The sequence below is a fragment of the Notechis scutatus genome, chromosome 1 (genome assembly GCF_049901735.1).
Source record: "Notechis scutatus isolate UNSWTSFEM ecotype Mainland chromosome 1, rNotScu1.2, whole genome shotgun sequence".
Classification (NCBI taxonomy): Eukaryota; Metazoa; Chordata; class Lepidosauria; order Squamata; family Elapidae; genus Notechis; species Notechis scutatus.
The window spans coordinates 248,563,592-248,579,717 of NC_142009.1; the positions used below are offsets into that span (position 1 = coordinate 248,563,592).

Here is a 16,126-nt window from a genome sequence, read left to right on the forward strand (position 1 = left end):
CCTCACAGGCTACTAGTTTCAAACTGTAGAACAATTTCTCTCACAGTGGCAGAAAATGTAACATGCTTAAGTCTTCTCTCCCTATACACGCATTAAATTGTAAAAAAAAAAAAAAAGAAAAGTCACTTACCCTCTTTAGCCACGTGAAGTGTTTGTAAATATTAATCTCACTATCCATGCTTCGGGCCCATTGCAAAGATCTTCCCTCCGTTTGCAGCAATTTCAGCTTAGTTATGGAAAAGCACAAACTCTCCTTTACTCCCTTCTAGCTTGCAGAATGTCTGCACCTCTCTGACTTTAATATGTCCTTCAGGCTGACTCTAAACTTTTCTATGGTACTGTGTTTATACACAACTGCATAAACTTCAGGCTGCATTCCCCACCTCCCCTACTAGCAGCATCTGGCTTTTTTTAAAGAGGAGATCAGTCATCAACTGGCTCTCATATCGTTCTAAAAACATCAAAAGATACCTAAAGCCAAGTAGACTCAGAAAAAAAAGGAAAAGAGGGAAGCTCCCGTAAGCGCAATTGAAGTCTGCAGCGAGAGTGTTCTCGTTTTGATGGTAAAGTAACAAGCTAAAAATTGCCAGGCTGTCACAGAGAAACTATTTTCAAGTAATGCCTTCTCTAGCTTTCTGTTTCAAGAGTGGCTGGAACTCATTACCCCTCAAGACCCTCTATTTCCTGTCTCAGTTTTACACTGTGTTTATCGGAACAGTCTTCAGAGTCCCAGTTTATTTCAGGCTAGCTTTAGCCTAAAAATAAGCCCTTGCTCTTGAGAATTGTTAGTAGCTCCTTTTCACAAATACTTGGAAAGTGACTTTGTCTGTGTAATGCCAAATATTCCACACTTGGTTGTTGTTTTTAAGTGTGGGGGATGAATGAGCATATCTCAAATTCATAACTCAACATTCTTTTCATTCACTGCTACTGCAACTGAAAACTGTATTGCCCTGGAGCACTCCAGCCAGGTTGCGATCACGTGAGGTTACAGGGCTCAGAGTGGGTTCCTACTTGTAGTTTTGATATGTCCCTTTCATCTTCTATGCAAAACCATTAGCTTTAGCTTTTGATTCATTCAAAGGAAAATATTAATAGAGAAAAATAATCACATGTTCTAAACAGTTTCACTCTGTGTATCCACCGACAGTGCTCATTGCAGCAAAGTTTACAAAATTTGTCATTTTCAGTTGATTTGACAAAACTTACGTATTTGCCGATTTTGTGGAAAAATAGGAAATGTCTTGTTCCAAGTCAACCTTTGATCCATCTTGCTTAATACTGCCTTCAATGATTGACAGCAAGCTTCCAAGGCTTCAAGGCCTTCTCCAGAACTGCTCGGGGTGTCTAAATCTTAATCTTTTGCATATAAGATTAGTAGCTGTGCAACTAAGCTACTCTTTTCTCCTAATGGAATGCTACTAAAATATTGGTAAATACAATGTAGGCCACTAAAGTATGATAAGTATAATTCCTGCTGCTATCTGATCAGGATGGTTACTTTTTGTTATGGGGAAGTGCATCAGAAGTTGACTGCATATTAACTACATAAACTAAAGCAAGTCTCACAGCAGTACCTTTTAAAGCAGCGGTTGCCAACTGGTGGGCCGTGAGAAAATTTTGGTGCGCCACAGAGAAATCTCACCCCCAGAGCACCCCCCCCAAAGCAATTAATCCAGGCTGCACAGAAACAGAAGGCTGCGCAGCCCACATGGCCCGCAGGAACCCTCCCCGCCCACTCACTCTTTACCCAGCAAGCTTGCCTGCTAAATCGCTATTTTTCCTTTTTCTGACCATCATCTGTTCTGCTGTGCCAGGAGATTTAGATTAGCTAGGAAGCAGGAAATGGTTGGATTTCTTGCTTTCTAGCTAGTCTTTAGACCTTCGGCTCTGCTTTTAAGCACAGCCAAACCTCCCTTAGGACTGAAGGTTTTATATTCAGTGCAGACTCATGGCAAGCAAATTTGAGAGAATGAGCCAATGGCAGATAGAAGGATCACTGAATGATTCTGTGAGCAACTCAATCTGCCTGCCTGCTTTGCCTGATTTTGGGTAAAAGTTGTTCTTTTTTATAAAAAATTCAATATTTATACAAATATTTATAATATTTACATACAAGCCATGCTCAGCCAGTCACATGACCAACAAGCCAGACCCACAAATTAGGCCATGCCCACAGAACTGGTCAGTGGTCCCTGAGATTTAAAATTATGAGTTTGGTGGTCCCTGTGGTCCAAAAAGTTGGTGACCCCTGTTTTAGAGTACTACCTTTTTTTAAGGGAGAGGAATCATATAACAGTGAAACAGATTCTTATAATTATGGAATTAAGGCTTTCAAAGCATCAAATTTACTATGTAGATCACCTATGATAAATTTAAGGACTCTGCTTCCAACTAATAAAGTTTGTTGCAGGATCCATCTGCTTCAGTCACTAGGACCAAAATTTTATTCTTCCAAGCTTTTGAACTTGTGCTGGTGTCCATCATGAGGGAACTTCTCTTTCTCTCCAGAAGAGGTGCACTGGACTGTTCTTTGTGTTGTATTTATATGGTTCCTGGTTGTGTGTAGCTTTTAGTTGTTAATTAGGATGTTGATGGTGCCCAGTGCATTCTGTCTGGAAAGAGATAAATTCCCTAAAGATGGGTTCTAGCATGAGCGTGAAAGCTTGGAAGAACCAACCTTTGGTCCTGGTGATCAGCTCATATTGGATTCTGTAATAAAGTTTGTTCATCCAGTCCATTTAAGAGCAAAGCTATTTTTCCTCAAATGCAGTAATATTTGAAATAGCACTGTTCCATGGCATAATCTAGATGGGGTTGTTGAGTTTGAAAGAGAGTATTCAAACTACTGATTTAATAGACTTATGAAGGAGAAAGGTACAACTTTGCTTTTGGCATCTATTTTTTACAATATTTTGTTGTTTCATCATTTATTCTGCTAACCATCTTTGATGACTTCATCTTGAAAGGGAAATAAAAACATTGAATCGTTCATCAGACAGGTGTTCAATGAACCAGGACAGTAAATATATAACATATATGCAGCAGATGGGTCGGTGGGAGTTTTCTTTCAGACTATAGATGGTGCTTGCCATTTCAAAAATCAGTTTGTAGACAATTCAGTAATGCTGACAGTCATCAACAAAGGTAACCTATCAACCCCTACAAAATATTACCACCTATTATAGTATGTAATAATATATATTCTGAGGACCATTGGGAATCTAATTAAGCAGTGTGTCCCACTTCAAACTTAGAAAATTCTTCCAACAATTTTTTCTTTCCCAAACTGTAATCTGAAAGTCATATATGTCTTCTACATCCTCATTTGTGAGTGATACCTCAAACATTTCAGTAAATGAAGAACTTCTTATTTCTCTTATACTTGAGAGGAGTGCCCAAGAAGTAGAGAAGTAATTTTGTTTATAATTTTTTGCCTAAATAGAATCCCCAAGGGCAGGAGAGAACCCAAACAGACTGTAGAATTAAAATCAGTAGCATTTGAATTGTTAATTTGAATTGTTTATTTAATTTTAACCATCGTAGCATAGCTAGTCAAGTTCCCTTCTCAGGGAAAATGTACTTCCCCTATACAGCCTGTAATACAGAATGAGTTCATAATGTTCTGAGTGGCAAAGCATGTCTTCCATTGTCTCAACCTTCATAAATAGGTCACCGAATTGAGGTCTCCCTACCAAGAAATGAAAGTCTATAGCAATGAATGAATGCAAGAAGAGCTGAAAGAGAGACATGCCACATCAAATATTGACTTTCAAATATTGACAGCACTACTTTCATGGAGAAAACCAGCATAGTTAAAAAGATTCCACATACCTATTTCTGGTTCACTGACCTCCTCCAGGTTTCACATAACTGAACCTTGATCCTCTCACTGTTCTTCTTCACTACAAAGGAACTGAAACTTCCAGAGACTTTAATCCAACACTCTTTTTAGTACTCTCATGGTTAGGAATGTTGACTAAGTACATTCCAGTGAATCGCATGCCATCCTGTTACCTGCCTCTTAGTTTCAGGTCACAATAGCACTCTGGCCCCAAGTAATTTGGAGAAAGAGAGGTTTTAAACAAACAGTGAAACACTGAACAAACTATGTTCCTTAAATGGGTGAGGAACTTCAATAAACTTCCTCTCCACCTGTTCATTTCTTCCGCTCAGGATACAAGAAAATTAGTATTTTTGATTTTGAACAGTGATTTACATCTGTTGCTCTTACTTACAACTATAGGATGCCACTGAACAGGGATGTCTCTCTCCTCACTTGGTAAGTTGATTTAATACTGTGCTTTTATTTAGAAGAATGCTGTGGCCATTTCCCCATGCCAGAAAACAAAAGTAAACTGTCAGTGAACATACTGCCAGCAACTTCCTGGAACAGATTCTCAAGAGTTAACCCTTGAGTTCATAAATCCAGTAAGTTTTAAGTAGTTCCCTCCCTTTCCTTTGATGTTTATATCTGTGTTCTAAACACACACACATAAACACATGTCTCAATGGATTAATGAACTCCTTCACAGAATTGATTTTGTTTTACTGCCTCTTTTTACTTTGTCTTATAATGACTTTTGAAAATTCTGTTCTGATAAGTCTCTCGAACATTTTACAATGTTGTGTTTTTTTAAAAAAAAACATTAACACCAACACTGTCATAATATCACAATCAAATATCAAGAGCAATCTGTCTGGAAATTAGACTCTACCTAGAAAGAAAAACAATAGTAAAACACAACTGAATAGTTTGTTTTAAATTTTCTGTAGAACAAACAAGGAATTTACTGTAGTTTTTAGCAGCTGAAGGACTTGATGAACTTGCTTGCAAAATAAATTTTACTGAATGAATGCTGTATTAGATCACCACCTATTATCTTGCCACAAGGCTTAATTTTAGAAGAGAGATTTTGTTAATTAATTGAGCAAATATGTGTTTAAGTAGATATATGCAAGTGTATGTATAGTATATATTACATGTTTGTGTACACTAATGGTTCATGTCCATATATGTGTACACTAAAGAGGAGTTTCACATGCACTCAGAGCTTAGAACCAAAAGAGCAAATTGAGCCCAAATGTAGATAAACCAGCATAAAACTGGAAACAGAATATTCCTTGTAAGTAGAGCAAAACCAGGTTCTCCATATATGCTTCTTAATTTCCATGGCATAAAAAAGTGAAATATGCAAAAGTCCTAAAGACAACCATAAATAGAAAAGGAACAGATTGATTTCTGTCTGGGTATTAATTTACTTCATTTCTACACTGGTTTCATGGAAATAATTAAAAAAAAAACACTATGCATGGTCCAGTTAAAAGCATACAAAACCTGAAGCACAAAAATTTAAAAAAAAGCAAAAAATACTCAATGTACTCTGGAAGACTTTTATTTTCATCTGTTACTAGAGGGAGGTTAAAGTTAGGGGTACTCTACTTTTCAATGGATGGTTGGTTCAGAGAGTTGGTGCTGCTACTATCAAGGTGATTTTAATAGATACATGTGATCCTGAGCTTGGTGCAAACCAGAGGTGGTATTCAGCAAGTTCTGACCAGTTCTGGAGAACTGGTAGCGGAAATTTTGAGTAGTTGAGAGAATTGGCAAATTCCACCTCTGACTGGCCCCGCCCCCATCTATTCTCTGCCTCCCAAGTCCCAGCTGATCAGCTGCATCTTCTTTTGTTGCCCTGCACAGGAGAATGGACAGGAAGGCAGGTTAGTGGGGTGGGGAGGGAATGGGAATTTTGCAGTATCCTTCCCATCATGCCCACCAAGCCACACCACGCCCACCAAGCCACGCCCACAGAATCGACAGCAAAAAATGTTGAATCCCACCACTGGTGCAAACCCAAAGAGGGCTTTGTAGGTTAACACATTGTATCCAGAAACTAACAGAAAACCAATATATGTTTGTGGCCCAAATGTATTTGTTCCATAACTAAGAGTCAGTCAATAGACAGTAATTAATTTATAAACAACTTAATTTTAAATCAAATGAAGCTTCTGAGTGATCTTTAAAGACAGACCCATGTAGAACACATTGTAAGTGTAGACAAAAGCATAAAGAGGTACCACTGGAGCTCCCCAAATACACCAATGGACAAATATTACCTCTGCCTTGCTGGACCTCAATTTTAGCCTGTTTTCTCCCATCTAGACCCTCACAACTCAAGTACTGGGATAGGATCTCACTAGCCTCGCCATCATTGACCAAGGTAGAAATGTAAAGCTGAGTATCATCATCATATTTATGAAATGAATAGATAGATGATCTCAAAAAAAATGAATAGATGATCTCAAAGAGCTCAAAAATGACACACACACCCCATCATGACCTCTCATAGAACTGCAGTTTAGAAAGGTTATTGTAGAACCACTGGAACTAATACTATGGGCAGAGTGGATAAAAACCAATTATTAATTTTTAAAAAAAAAAAAAATCTGATTTTTAAAATTTAAATCTATTTTTTTTTAATTTTTATCAAATTTATTTTAATAAAATGCTTTTGGAATAAACATCTATCTAAAGATAGTTTTTTACCTTTAAAATACATTAATAATTTAGTTTATTCAGCATGAAATGGAGCTTAGTTATGTAGCATGAGGCTGTATATTCTGTAATATTTACATTTTTGGTAAAGTCATTCAATGAATCCAAGCTCTGCAAGCTGAACAGGAAACTAATAATAATGATTCTAACTACAAGCAAAAATGAGTCCTTACATTTAAAGAGCACCTGTAATTTCAGATCCATCATGGCACAGCCTGTTAGCGGGCATCCATTTACCTGCTGCTTGCCAAGTCCCCCACCTTGTTGTATCACTGCTGCATCACCAGCCGTCCCATTAAAGTGAATGGGACTGTCAGTGAGTCAACAGCAAGTCAGAGAAGCCGCTGCAGGACAGAGATGCCACTTGCTCTTTAATTTTTTTTATTTAAATCGAGTTGATTTAAATCAAGCCTTTTTACTAGTGATTTAAATCACGGTTGAAACCATGAATGAAATTGGCTTGATTTAAATCAAATCCACCCTGACTCTGGGTAATGTGTATGGATAGTACTCTTATTTACTCCAGCTTTAACCTTTTCATGTACACGAACAGAAAAGGGATGGAAGCCCTCCTCAGTTCTGCATAAAATGAATGGAATGTTGTGGGGAAAATGCCCACTTCAACAAGGAACCAAACATTTGTAGCCAGAGGCAATAAAGTATTTTTCATTGCCACGTACAATTACAGAGATCACTGGGCTCTCAACAAAAGAATGCAAAAGATCTTCAAGCTAAATAAGGTTAGGGATTATATATTAAGCTCCCACAGTGGTACGATTCAAAAATTGTTACTGTTAGGAATATATGTCACCTAACAGGTTATTTGGGTTAGAAATATACAAGCCAGGGTAGACATTTTAGTACTATGTCTTTAAGAGATTGCAAAAACTGCAATTGGGTGTGGTTTTTCAAATGGCCATAAGATGGAGCCAGAAACCTGGGTTGTTCAGCCTTAGTCTCAGAAAAGAGTGTGAGTGTATCTCTGTTTCCTTCTGTTGGAAAGTATTGCTATTCCTCCATTTCTTCTAATTGACTGATATTATTGGATTTGATGTAAGTCTGATACTGAACTGTTTTTGACACTGGAATTTGTTAATGGATTATCCCTGGATTGAAAAAACTGACCGATTTACCTGTGAATGACTTTTGGACTGCCTGTTTTGAACTTTGCTTAATCCTTTACTGAAAGGAAAACCCTACATTTACTGTACAGTGTATCTGTGTGCTGTATGTGTATTATTCAAACACTACTCTCTATACGTCTCCCTGTATGCGCTCATTCTCCTAACGGAGAATTACCTCAACTCTGGTTATGGGCCCAGGCCATACCAGGCTCAGATAACTGAGAGTTAGTATGAATGCACAGTACTGTATACAGACAACTCTTTACTGTTTAATTGTGGTTTACTATCCTGGTAAAGATGGCTCAAGTCACTTCAACATGTCTATCACTGATAACCCGGTTGGATGGAACAAACTGTTTCCTGGTCTATGAAATGCAGTCTACTGCTGCGTAAAGAAGGTTTATGGAATGTAGTTCAAGACCCACCAAATGTAAATGCTTGGGATCCAGCTAATGAGGATGATGCCAAGAAGCTTGCTGACTTTAAACAGAACAACGAACGAGCTCTTTGTATAATTGGACTAACACTGAGTGACCAGCAGCTAGTCCATATTCGTGGAGAAGAGTCTGCTGCTAGGTGTTGGGAGAATTTGAAGAGGATTTACGTTCGTGACAGTGTAGGTGCACAAATACATCTTACACATAAACTGTTTAGAGCACGTCTTCTGAAAGGTGGAGATATGTTAGCTCATTTAAACTTCATGAAAATAACTTTTCAAGAGCTCCATGAAAAGGAACTGATATTTTCAGAGCTGCATCAAGTTTACATCATTCTTTCCTCGTTGGATGAAAGTTATGATGATTATGTATCTTCACTGGAAGTCCTGCCCAGAGATAAACTGACATTGATTGAAATAACTGGAAGATTGTTAGAAGAAGCAAGAAGACGGCTGGATGGGGACCAACTGAGGAAGGAACAACCACAAGAAGAGGATTTATCTTCAACTGCCTATACTGTTAGGAAATGTTTTTCTTGTGGGACTAGGGGACATATAGCTAGATTCTGTAAGAAAGGAAAACAACAGAATATTGGCAAACACCAGAAGGCTAAGAAGAATGTTAGTTTAGCTATGTCTAGCAATTCAACTGTAAACCATGATTTGTGGGTTGTTGATAGTGGAGCATCACAGTGCATTACTAAAGATAGAAAAAGGTTTGTAAAGATGTCCATGAGTAAACAACATGTATCATTGGCAAACAGATGGAAGATTAAAGCATCAGGTAAAGGTACTGCATATTGTTCTTGTATAAACGAACATTTAACTATGTTATATGTACCTAAACTGAAATTTAATTTACTATCAGTGAGGGCTTTAGTTGATCTTGGTTATGTAGTAACCTTTAGGGGAGATAACTGTATAATAGAGAAAGAGGGTAAAAGTGTTACTGCTACTTTAAAAAAATGATTTATATGTAATACATGATGACCAGTTGAAGATGGATAACTCAGTTTATAACAATGTTAAGCATTTACTGCATAGACGTCTAGGGCACATTAATTTCAAAATGCTCAAACAAACTGTTGAATTGTCAGAGGGAGTAAAATTGAAACCCTGTAGCAAGTATTTACACTGTAATGCTTGTAGTCAAGAAAAGAGTAAGGTTACTCCTGCAAGCAGACTGATTGGGTTTAAGACCAAAGAACCTTTAGAGGTTGTTTTTGCTGACATAATTGGTCCTAAGAAACCAAGTTTAGGAGGTGCCTGCTATATTTTGAGTATTATGGACCATTACTCACGATATGGTTTCTGCTATCTTATGAAAAACAAAACAGAAACATTCCAACATTTCTTTAACTGGCTAAGGTTTGCTGAGAGAAAAATGAAAAGTAAAGTAATTTTACAAATGCTTAAAAATGGAAATAACTCATCTGGCCAATCCAAAGGCTGGATAAAATACAACTCTCAGCTTCATCAATTCCTGCCAGCCCTTCTTTGCCATTCAATTTTTTGTTATTCAACTGTAAAGTGAAGAATGAACCATTTTCTTGAAAAAAATAGATTGTACACAATCAAATGCATTTTTAGACCTTTCAGTTCAGAATAATCATAGACACTAAACCACTCAGAATAAGATTTATATAATAATCACACAGTTTATTTCCAGTTCAGTAATCCTTCTGGGAACTAACGTTATATGCCACAAATGCTATATACATATATATCTTCCAACCAAAATTCTCTCAAAAATTCTCTCCCACTTATGTAAGTGGGATGGATATTATACATGTTCAAATATTCCTTTTTGTCATCATTTCCATAATAGTTTTCATTATGCTGATAATCACCAATGGAATATAAGTCAGCATCAATATTTCCAAAATTAAAGTTATATATTATATCAGGGGTGGGCAAACTACGGCCCGTGGGCCACATCCGGCCCGTTGGTCTGTCCAATCTGGCCCGGCCCTGAAAAAAATAGCTGGGCTATTACCCTGCGCCACGTGGCCCCCAAAGCTGCAAAACAGTGCGGAGCCCTCTCGGGTAGGAAAGAAAAGAACTTTGCAAAGGCCTCGGCTGGGAGTTGAAATCACCTTCGAGTGCGACCTCTCCGAAGGTGAGTCCCCGCCGATCCCCTTTTTTTCCGGGGCTTCAGGGTTAAACTTTGCAAGGCAAAGTTTGCAGGCGGGCGTCTTCCGGCCGAGGAGCGGGAAGGGTTCTGCCTGGCGGGCGGCGGGCTGCTTGGAGCGGGCTGCTTGGAGCCACCTAAAGCTAGGCCGCTGCTGGTGGAGCCTTGCCCTGCCTTGGTGCCCGTTTCTCGGCTCGGCGGTCCTGCTCACTTTAAAAGCCTGCTCCCAGCACCCGAGCAACTTCCCAGCAACTTGCGGCTTCCTTTTTCCTCACGGGCGCTCGCGCCTGGCCCGAGCTGCGCGGCGGAGGGGAAACCCGAGCACCGCTGGTCGCCTCCTCCAAGCAGCCCGCCCGCCCGCCCGCCGGGCGAACCTTTCCGCTCCTCGGCGGGAAGACGCTCCCGCCTGCAAACTTTGCCTGTGCAAAGTTTAAGCCTGAAGCCCTGGAAACCCGAGCAACTTCCCAACAACTTTTGGCTTCCTTTTAACTCACGGGCGCTCGCGCCTGGCCCGAGCTGCGCGCGGCGGAGGAAGCCCGGCGGGCGGGCGGGCTGATTGGAGGAGGCGACCCGCGGTGCCGGCAACAGCAACAGGCAGTTCCGCCCGGGCTCCGTTCAGGTGTCCGGCTGGGGCTGTCAGGAGTTGCTACCGCGGGCGCAGTTCTGCGCGGCTCCAGTCCCGCATTGCCTTGGGAAGGAAAAGGCAAAACCAGGAGCCACTGAGATTCCCAAAAAATCTTGTGCTGACCCAGCCCATCTGTCAAATTTTAAAAGTCAATGCGGCCCCCGAGCCAAAAAGTTTGCCCACCCCTGTATTATATTATGTAAAAAATGAGATGATAGTTCTAAACTTTAAAATTGATTAAAATAGATGCATTGCTTTATAGCAACACTTCAATAGTAATGGAAAGAAAGCTACTGATTTAGGTAAGGGAAAGAAATAAGATTGTGACAACCTTTCCGCTATATATCACCCCATCCCAGTGAGACCGTGAAAATCCTGAACTGGTGCTTAGAGGATGTGAAGATTTGGATGGGGCAAATCAGAGACACTGTTTGTAAGTAAACATTTAAGCATTCCAATATTGGTGCTGATAGTAATTATCTTAGCGTTCACTCCAAAAGAGGTAGATCTTGATTATGAAGCACTCTAGAACTCTTACTTAAGCAAGAGACAGAAGCCATGGCTTTGACCCAGCTTTGGCTGGGTGTACCAATTATGTAAAAATGCAAGTGGAAAAATGCATGTAAAAAATGGGGACCACTTTGGTGGGAAGGTAACAGCGTTCCATGCGCCTTTGGCATTTAGTCATGCTGCCCACATGACCACAGAGATGTCTTCGGGCAGCGCTGGCTCTTCGGCTTTGTAACCAAGATGAGCACTGCCCCCTAGAGCCAGAAATGACTAGCACCTATGTGCGAGGGGAACCTTTACCTTTACCAATTATGACTATCTAGTTATAAATATTCTTGTGACAGTAACTCATGTCTTGGTCATTACCTTATTTATGTAATCTGAAAGACTGCCCAATTTAAAAGGACCATGGGCAGCATATAATGTTCAAAACAGATTAAAAAACCCAGCAATTAATCAAAAGAAAAATGGCACAGAAGATTTAGCATAACCCATTGAAGAAGAGGGTTATTTAGGGTTTTCTAAAACAAAGTCAGGGATTTCAATAAGAATTAAAAGTCATCTGCAAGGTACATTTGTTCAGGCCACAAGCCTTGTAGTTGGCTTTCACTTGAACCTCTCCCTTGAAGCTTCATTTCAATAAGGATCTTTTTAAAAGCATACTGCTATTTTGAAAACAATCTCTTGAATTGTGGCAACATATATGTTATACAATAGGTAATTAATACATATTTTTATTTATTTGCCTTGAAATAATTTGATTCAGAGGAAACTAACTCTTCGTGATTATACAACATACTATTTCCACGCCAAGAACAATCAACTGATGGACTGCAAGTTGTCTCCCTTGTGTGTTTTTTCCAACTCTACCAAAAAAAGTTTGCCAGATGATAGTGGGTATGTTCCCATTGATTTTCAGCAGAAAATGCATTGAAAGCTTAATGAAGGTGTAAAACACATCTACACTAAAGAAAAGCAGGGAGAGGAAATGAGACAAATTTCAGATCTTGGTCCCTAAACGTAATATTAAAGAATAACTGATTTCCACCTTTTTTCCAGCACAAAGGTAAATAGTAATAGAATGGAACCCTGAGCTACAGAAAGATTGCCTGCATCTCCTCTACACACCATGTTTTTCCACACTGAAATTAAAGTGTTGAACTCAGAAGAAGAAAAACCCAGAACATTAGCAGCTTTGCAACAACTATATTGCTTATCTTTTACCATTAATATTACAAATGCTATCCAGTGATATTTGCTAAAAATATCTACAAAAATGCTTAATACTTGTAAAGTTGATAAAAAGGGAAGTGGTAAACAGCCTGTTGAACTTTAGAGACTTGTAATGAAGCACTAGGACTGTAACTGGAAATTTTGGCCTCGGGTTTTGTTGATTATTCACTAACTAAACATGTTGAGCCACTGTGTGGTATTACTTGAACTAAAGGCTTACTGGTGGCAGATATTACTCTAATTACAAAGTCTCATTTTACTGTCTTCATATCACTTCTCTGTGGGGTTGATATAGCAGATAAGAAAAAAAAACCATTACATTTCAGGTTTGTTTATAAAGCAATCGAAGGAGACCAACTTGATTGAGGGAGAACATCTGGGCTATATATCCCCACGTATTTCAAACCACTGTACTGCCCAGAAATTAAGTTATTATGCCCAAGAAAAAGAAAATAACTGTTACATATAAAACTTATTTCTAGAGCAAATAAACATTTTGCTAATATCATCATTTTATATAATTTCCTACTTGGATGCAAAATGGTTTCCAATAACAATACTCTAAGGGTATGACTTGGGAAAATAACTTTGCACAGAGCAAAGTAAAACAAATAAAACAAAATAAAATAAATCATGCAAACCTAATTTTAACTACATTATTATAAAGCAATGGATTACTCTTTCGTAGCGGAATATGAAACATTTCAAATTTGAATCATCTTTAATTTTAAAATGGTAGCTAATTGGAAGACTGCGTCCCAGATTTCACTGAACAGAAATTAAATCTGTTGGGTATGACTTTAAGACCCATTCTAAGAGAGTTCAGCTGTGATGTCTCACGTAAACAGACTTTGATTTACAATGTGTCAGTCCTCAAAGTAAAAGAGGAAAAGAAGCTAATGATGGGAAAAATGTTAGGAGAGCTTTTGCCACTAATTGTTTTTACTGGAAAAAAAAATCATAAGTGCAACTGTAAAAACCACTGCTCCACCTATTTTAAAAAGTAACCCTTAAATTAATTTCTTAATGGGAATGCAAAGTTAGCAATGTCTATTCTATGAAACCAGTTCTGAAGCTTCCAAATAATTTCTATCATAAGACACTGATGACTGAATGTTGCTCATATGATGCAGAGCAGATCTATCAGAACAATACAAAGCTTTTCACCTTGAAGAGATGCAAGGGAATCTTGTTCTAGGACAATGTTAAATATAATAAATTAAGATTTCTTTATTCTGTTTGACCAACCTGATATAGGATTTTAAACTGGCCATATTTTAAATGAATATTAAAATACTTTAATTAACAAAAGAACAGTATAGAATTCATAGTTGATTTATGTTTATTTTAGTTCTCTCAATACTACTTTGCATTATATGCTGAAGATTCATTACCATGTTGAAATAAACCAGTAGAACCAATTCATTTGTGCCTTAGCATTTCCTAATGTTATGATTGCCATGAATACATATCGGCAGAAGTAATGCAAATAAGCTTAAATATATATCTGAAAATATATACTCTTTAGACAGTTAATTTAGATCAATTCATCCAATGATAACATGAAGATAGTTTGAAAAATATTAATTAGGAAAAAAGTGTAGCATCTCTTTGGGAACAATTTCCTGTACAGGAAACTATTACTAGCTGACAACACATTCATTTTCTTGCAAGCTTATTTCAGAGCAACAAATTAGATGTCAAATGGAATAATACAATTTCCTTTCTCTATACCTATAATTAATATTAGGATGGTCACAAATGAAGCACAGAATTTTTTGAAAGTTAACTTTACAGAGAACTATAGGAAAGTAAAATTAATAAAATAAATCACACAAACTTTATAATTTTAGCTATATTATTATTAAGTAATGGATTAACCAGAACAAAATCCTTCAGATTTAAAGCTTAAGAGGGTAGAGGTAATATTCAAAATACAACACAACAAAAACGGTATGTGCCTTTTAACAATTTTTAAGGAAGTGTACCATGCAGATTAGAAATTCTTCTGTTGCGGGAGTTTGTAAACCTATTCAAAATCTTTTAAGGTGTTTTGAAATCTGCAAGTGCCATGAGTTCTCAATATTACAGACTTCATTATGAAACACTACTTCTGTGTTGAAACTAAGGCCCTTAGCATATCAAACCAGCTACAAGTATTCCAAAGCTGTAATGCATGTTAACTTGATTCAAAGCACAAATACATACTGTATTAACTTTCAGATTTCTTTTGCATACCAAGTTCCCTGCAAATGAGGAGGACAAATTCATGAAACTACTTTAAAAAAATATAATCTCTATTGTTCTGGAAGCAAAAACTGTCTCATATCTTGCAATAGTTTACTTTTCTATCCACATAGAATAATAGAGTTGGAAGGGACCTCCAAGGCAGCGGTCACCAACCGGTGGGCCAGGGACCACTGGTGGTCCGCAAGAAAATTTTGGTGGTCAGCAGAGAAATGTCACCCCCAAAGCACCCCCCAAAGCAATTAATTCAGGCTGCACAAGTACACAAGGCTTCCGTCACTTGCACTGTGAACAACACGAGGTAGTGAGGGGAGGGGGGGAAGGGCAGAGGGGGAAACTTGCCCCACTCATCCCACATGCCTGGCCTGGCCACTGGGCTGCTTTTTTCCCGCTTCTTTCTTCTTCTGCTTTTGGCTGCACACAAGGAAAGCAGCAAAAGTCTTTCTTTTTCTCCCCCAAACTCTGCCAGAAATGAGTCTTTGGGACTCTGCAAGGCATCCTGCTCCAAGAGGCTGCACTGGCAAAGACTCATTTCTGGCAGAATTTGGGGGAGAGAAAGAAAGACTTCTGCTGCTTCTGCTGCTTCCCTTGCATAAAGCCAAAACTCTCTCTCTCTCTTTCCCCCTGAGAACGAAGCTGGAAACGGTATCCCAAATAAAGAATGATCGATCGAAAAACAGGGTGGGGAATTTTCCTGCAGACTTTTTTCCGGCAGCCACTGTCAGTCAAAATTCATATTAGTGGTCTGTGGGATTTAAAATTATGAGTTTGGTGGTCCCTGAGGTCCAAAAGGTTGGCAACCCCTGCTCCAAGGTATTACTCTATCCATCTACCTATTCTGTTGCCACTTTTTTGTAGCAGCCCATCCAAGTGAAAGCCTCAAATCTGCTGCTATGTTTGATGCAGTCCTTTGGCAGGGATCTTTTCCAGCATTGCTACTTGAAATCCTAAAACTGAAACCACCTAATACAAACGCAAGGAAAACCATTGTGCTAACCCTTGGCTTTTTAATCAGGTAGTATTGCCTATACAAAACAACTATAAGTAGCTATGTAATAACATAGACATTTCTGATATTTCAGAACAAAAATACTGCATTTATAGGAGTTGATACCCTGTAGCTATATATATTGCTTTACTTACCAGATGTTCCTCCAGCCACTCATGTATGCAAGCTACTGTAGCCCCTGGCACTTGGCGCCATAAAGCTTCTTTCTCTTGAGGATCCTTGAGCATTTCCAACGCTAGCTTCAAATCTTCCAAG

At 38.5% G+C, this 16,126-nt stretch overlaps 1 protein-coding gene and 1 long non-coding RNA gene across 18 annotated transcripts in view; one reads left to right on the forward strand and one right to left on the reverse strand.

Annotated features, from left to right (window-relative positions):
• The window catches only part of PPFIBP2 (PPFIB scaffold protein 2), a 161,640-nt gene that overhangs the window by 95,264 nt on the left and 50,250 nt on the right, over positions 1 to 16,126 (reverse strand). For 8 of the 17 annotated variants that reach the window (XM_087951025.1, XM_087951024.1, XM_087951014.1 and 5 more), the window contains exon 3: positions 16,006 to 16,126. This exon is cut by the window's right edge and continues 94 nt beyond it. In XM_087951025.1, coding sequence (XP_087807151.1) covers positions 16,006 to 16,126 — 121 coding nt within the window. Of the gene's footprint in view, positions 1 to 130; positions 663 to 3,834; positions 4,109 to 4,238; positions 4,391 to 16,005 lie in introns of those variants that run through there. The other 9 variants (XM_087951019.1, XM_087951022.1, XM_026664807.2 and 6 more) reach the window with 6 other exon arrangements.
• Positions 4,158 to 14,036, forward strand: LOC113410312 (uncharacterized). The gene is made up of 3 exons (XR_015746669.1): positions 4,158 to 4,282; positions 11,232 to 11,305; positions 12,442 to 14,036. It is a non-coding gene; the product is annotated as an uncharacterized LOC113410312 (long non-coding RNA).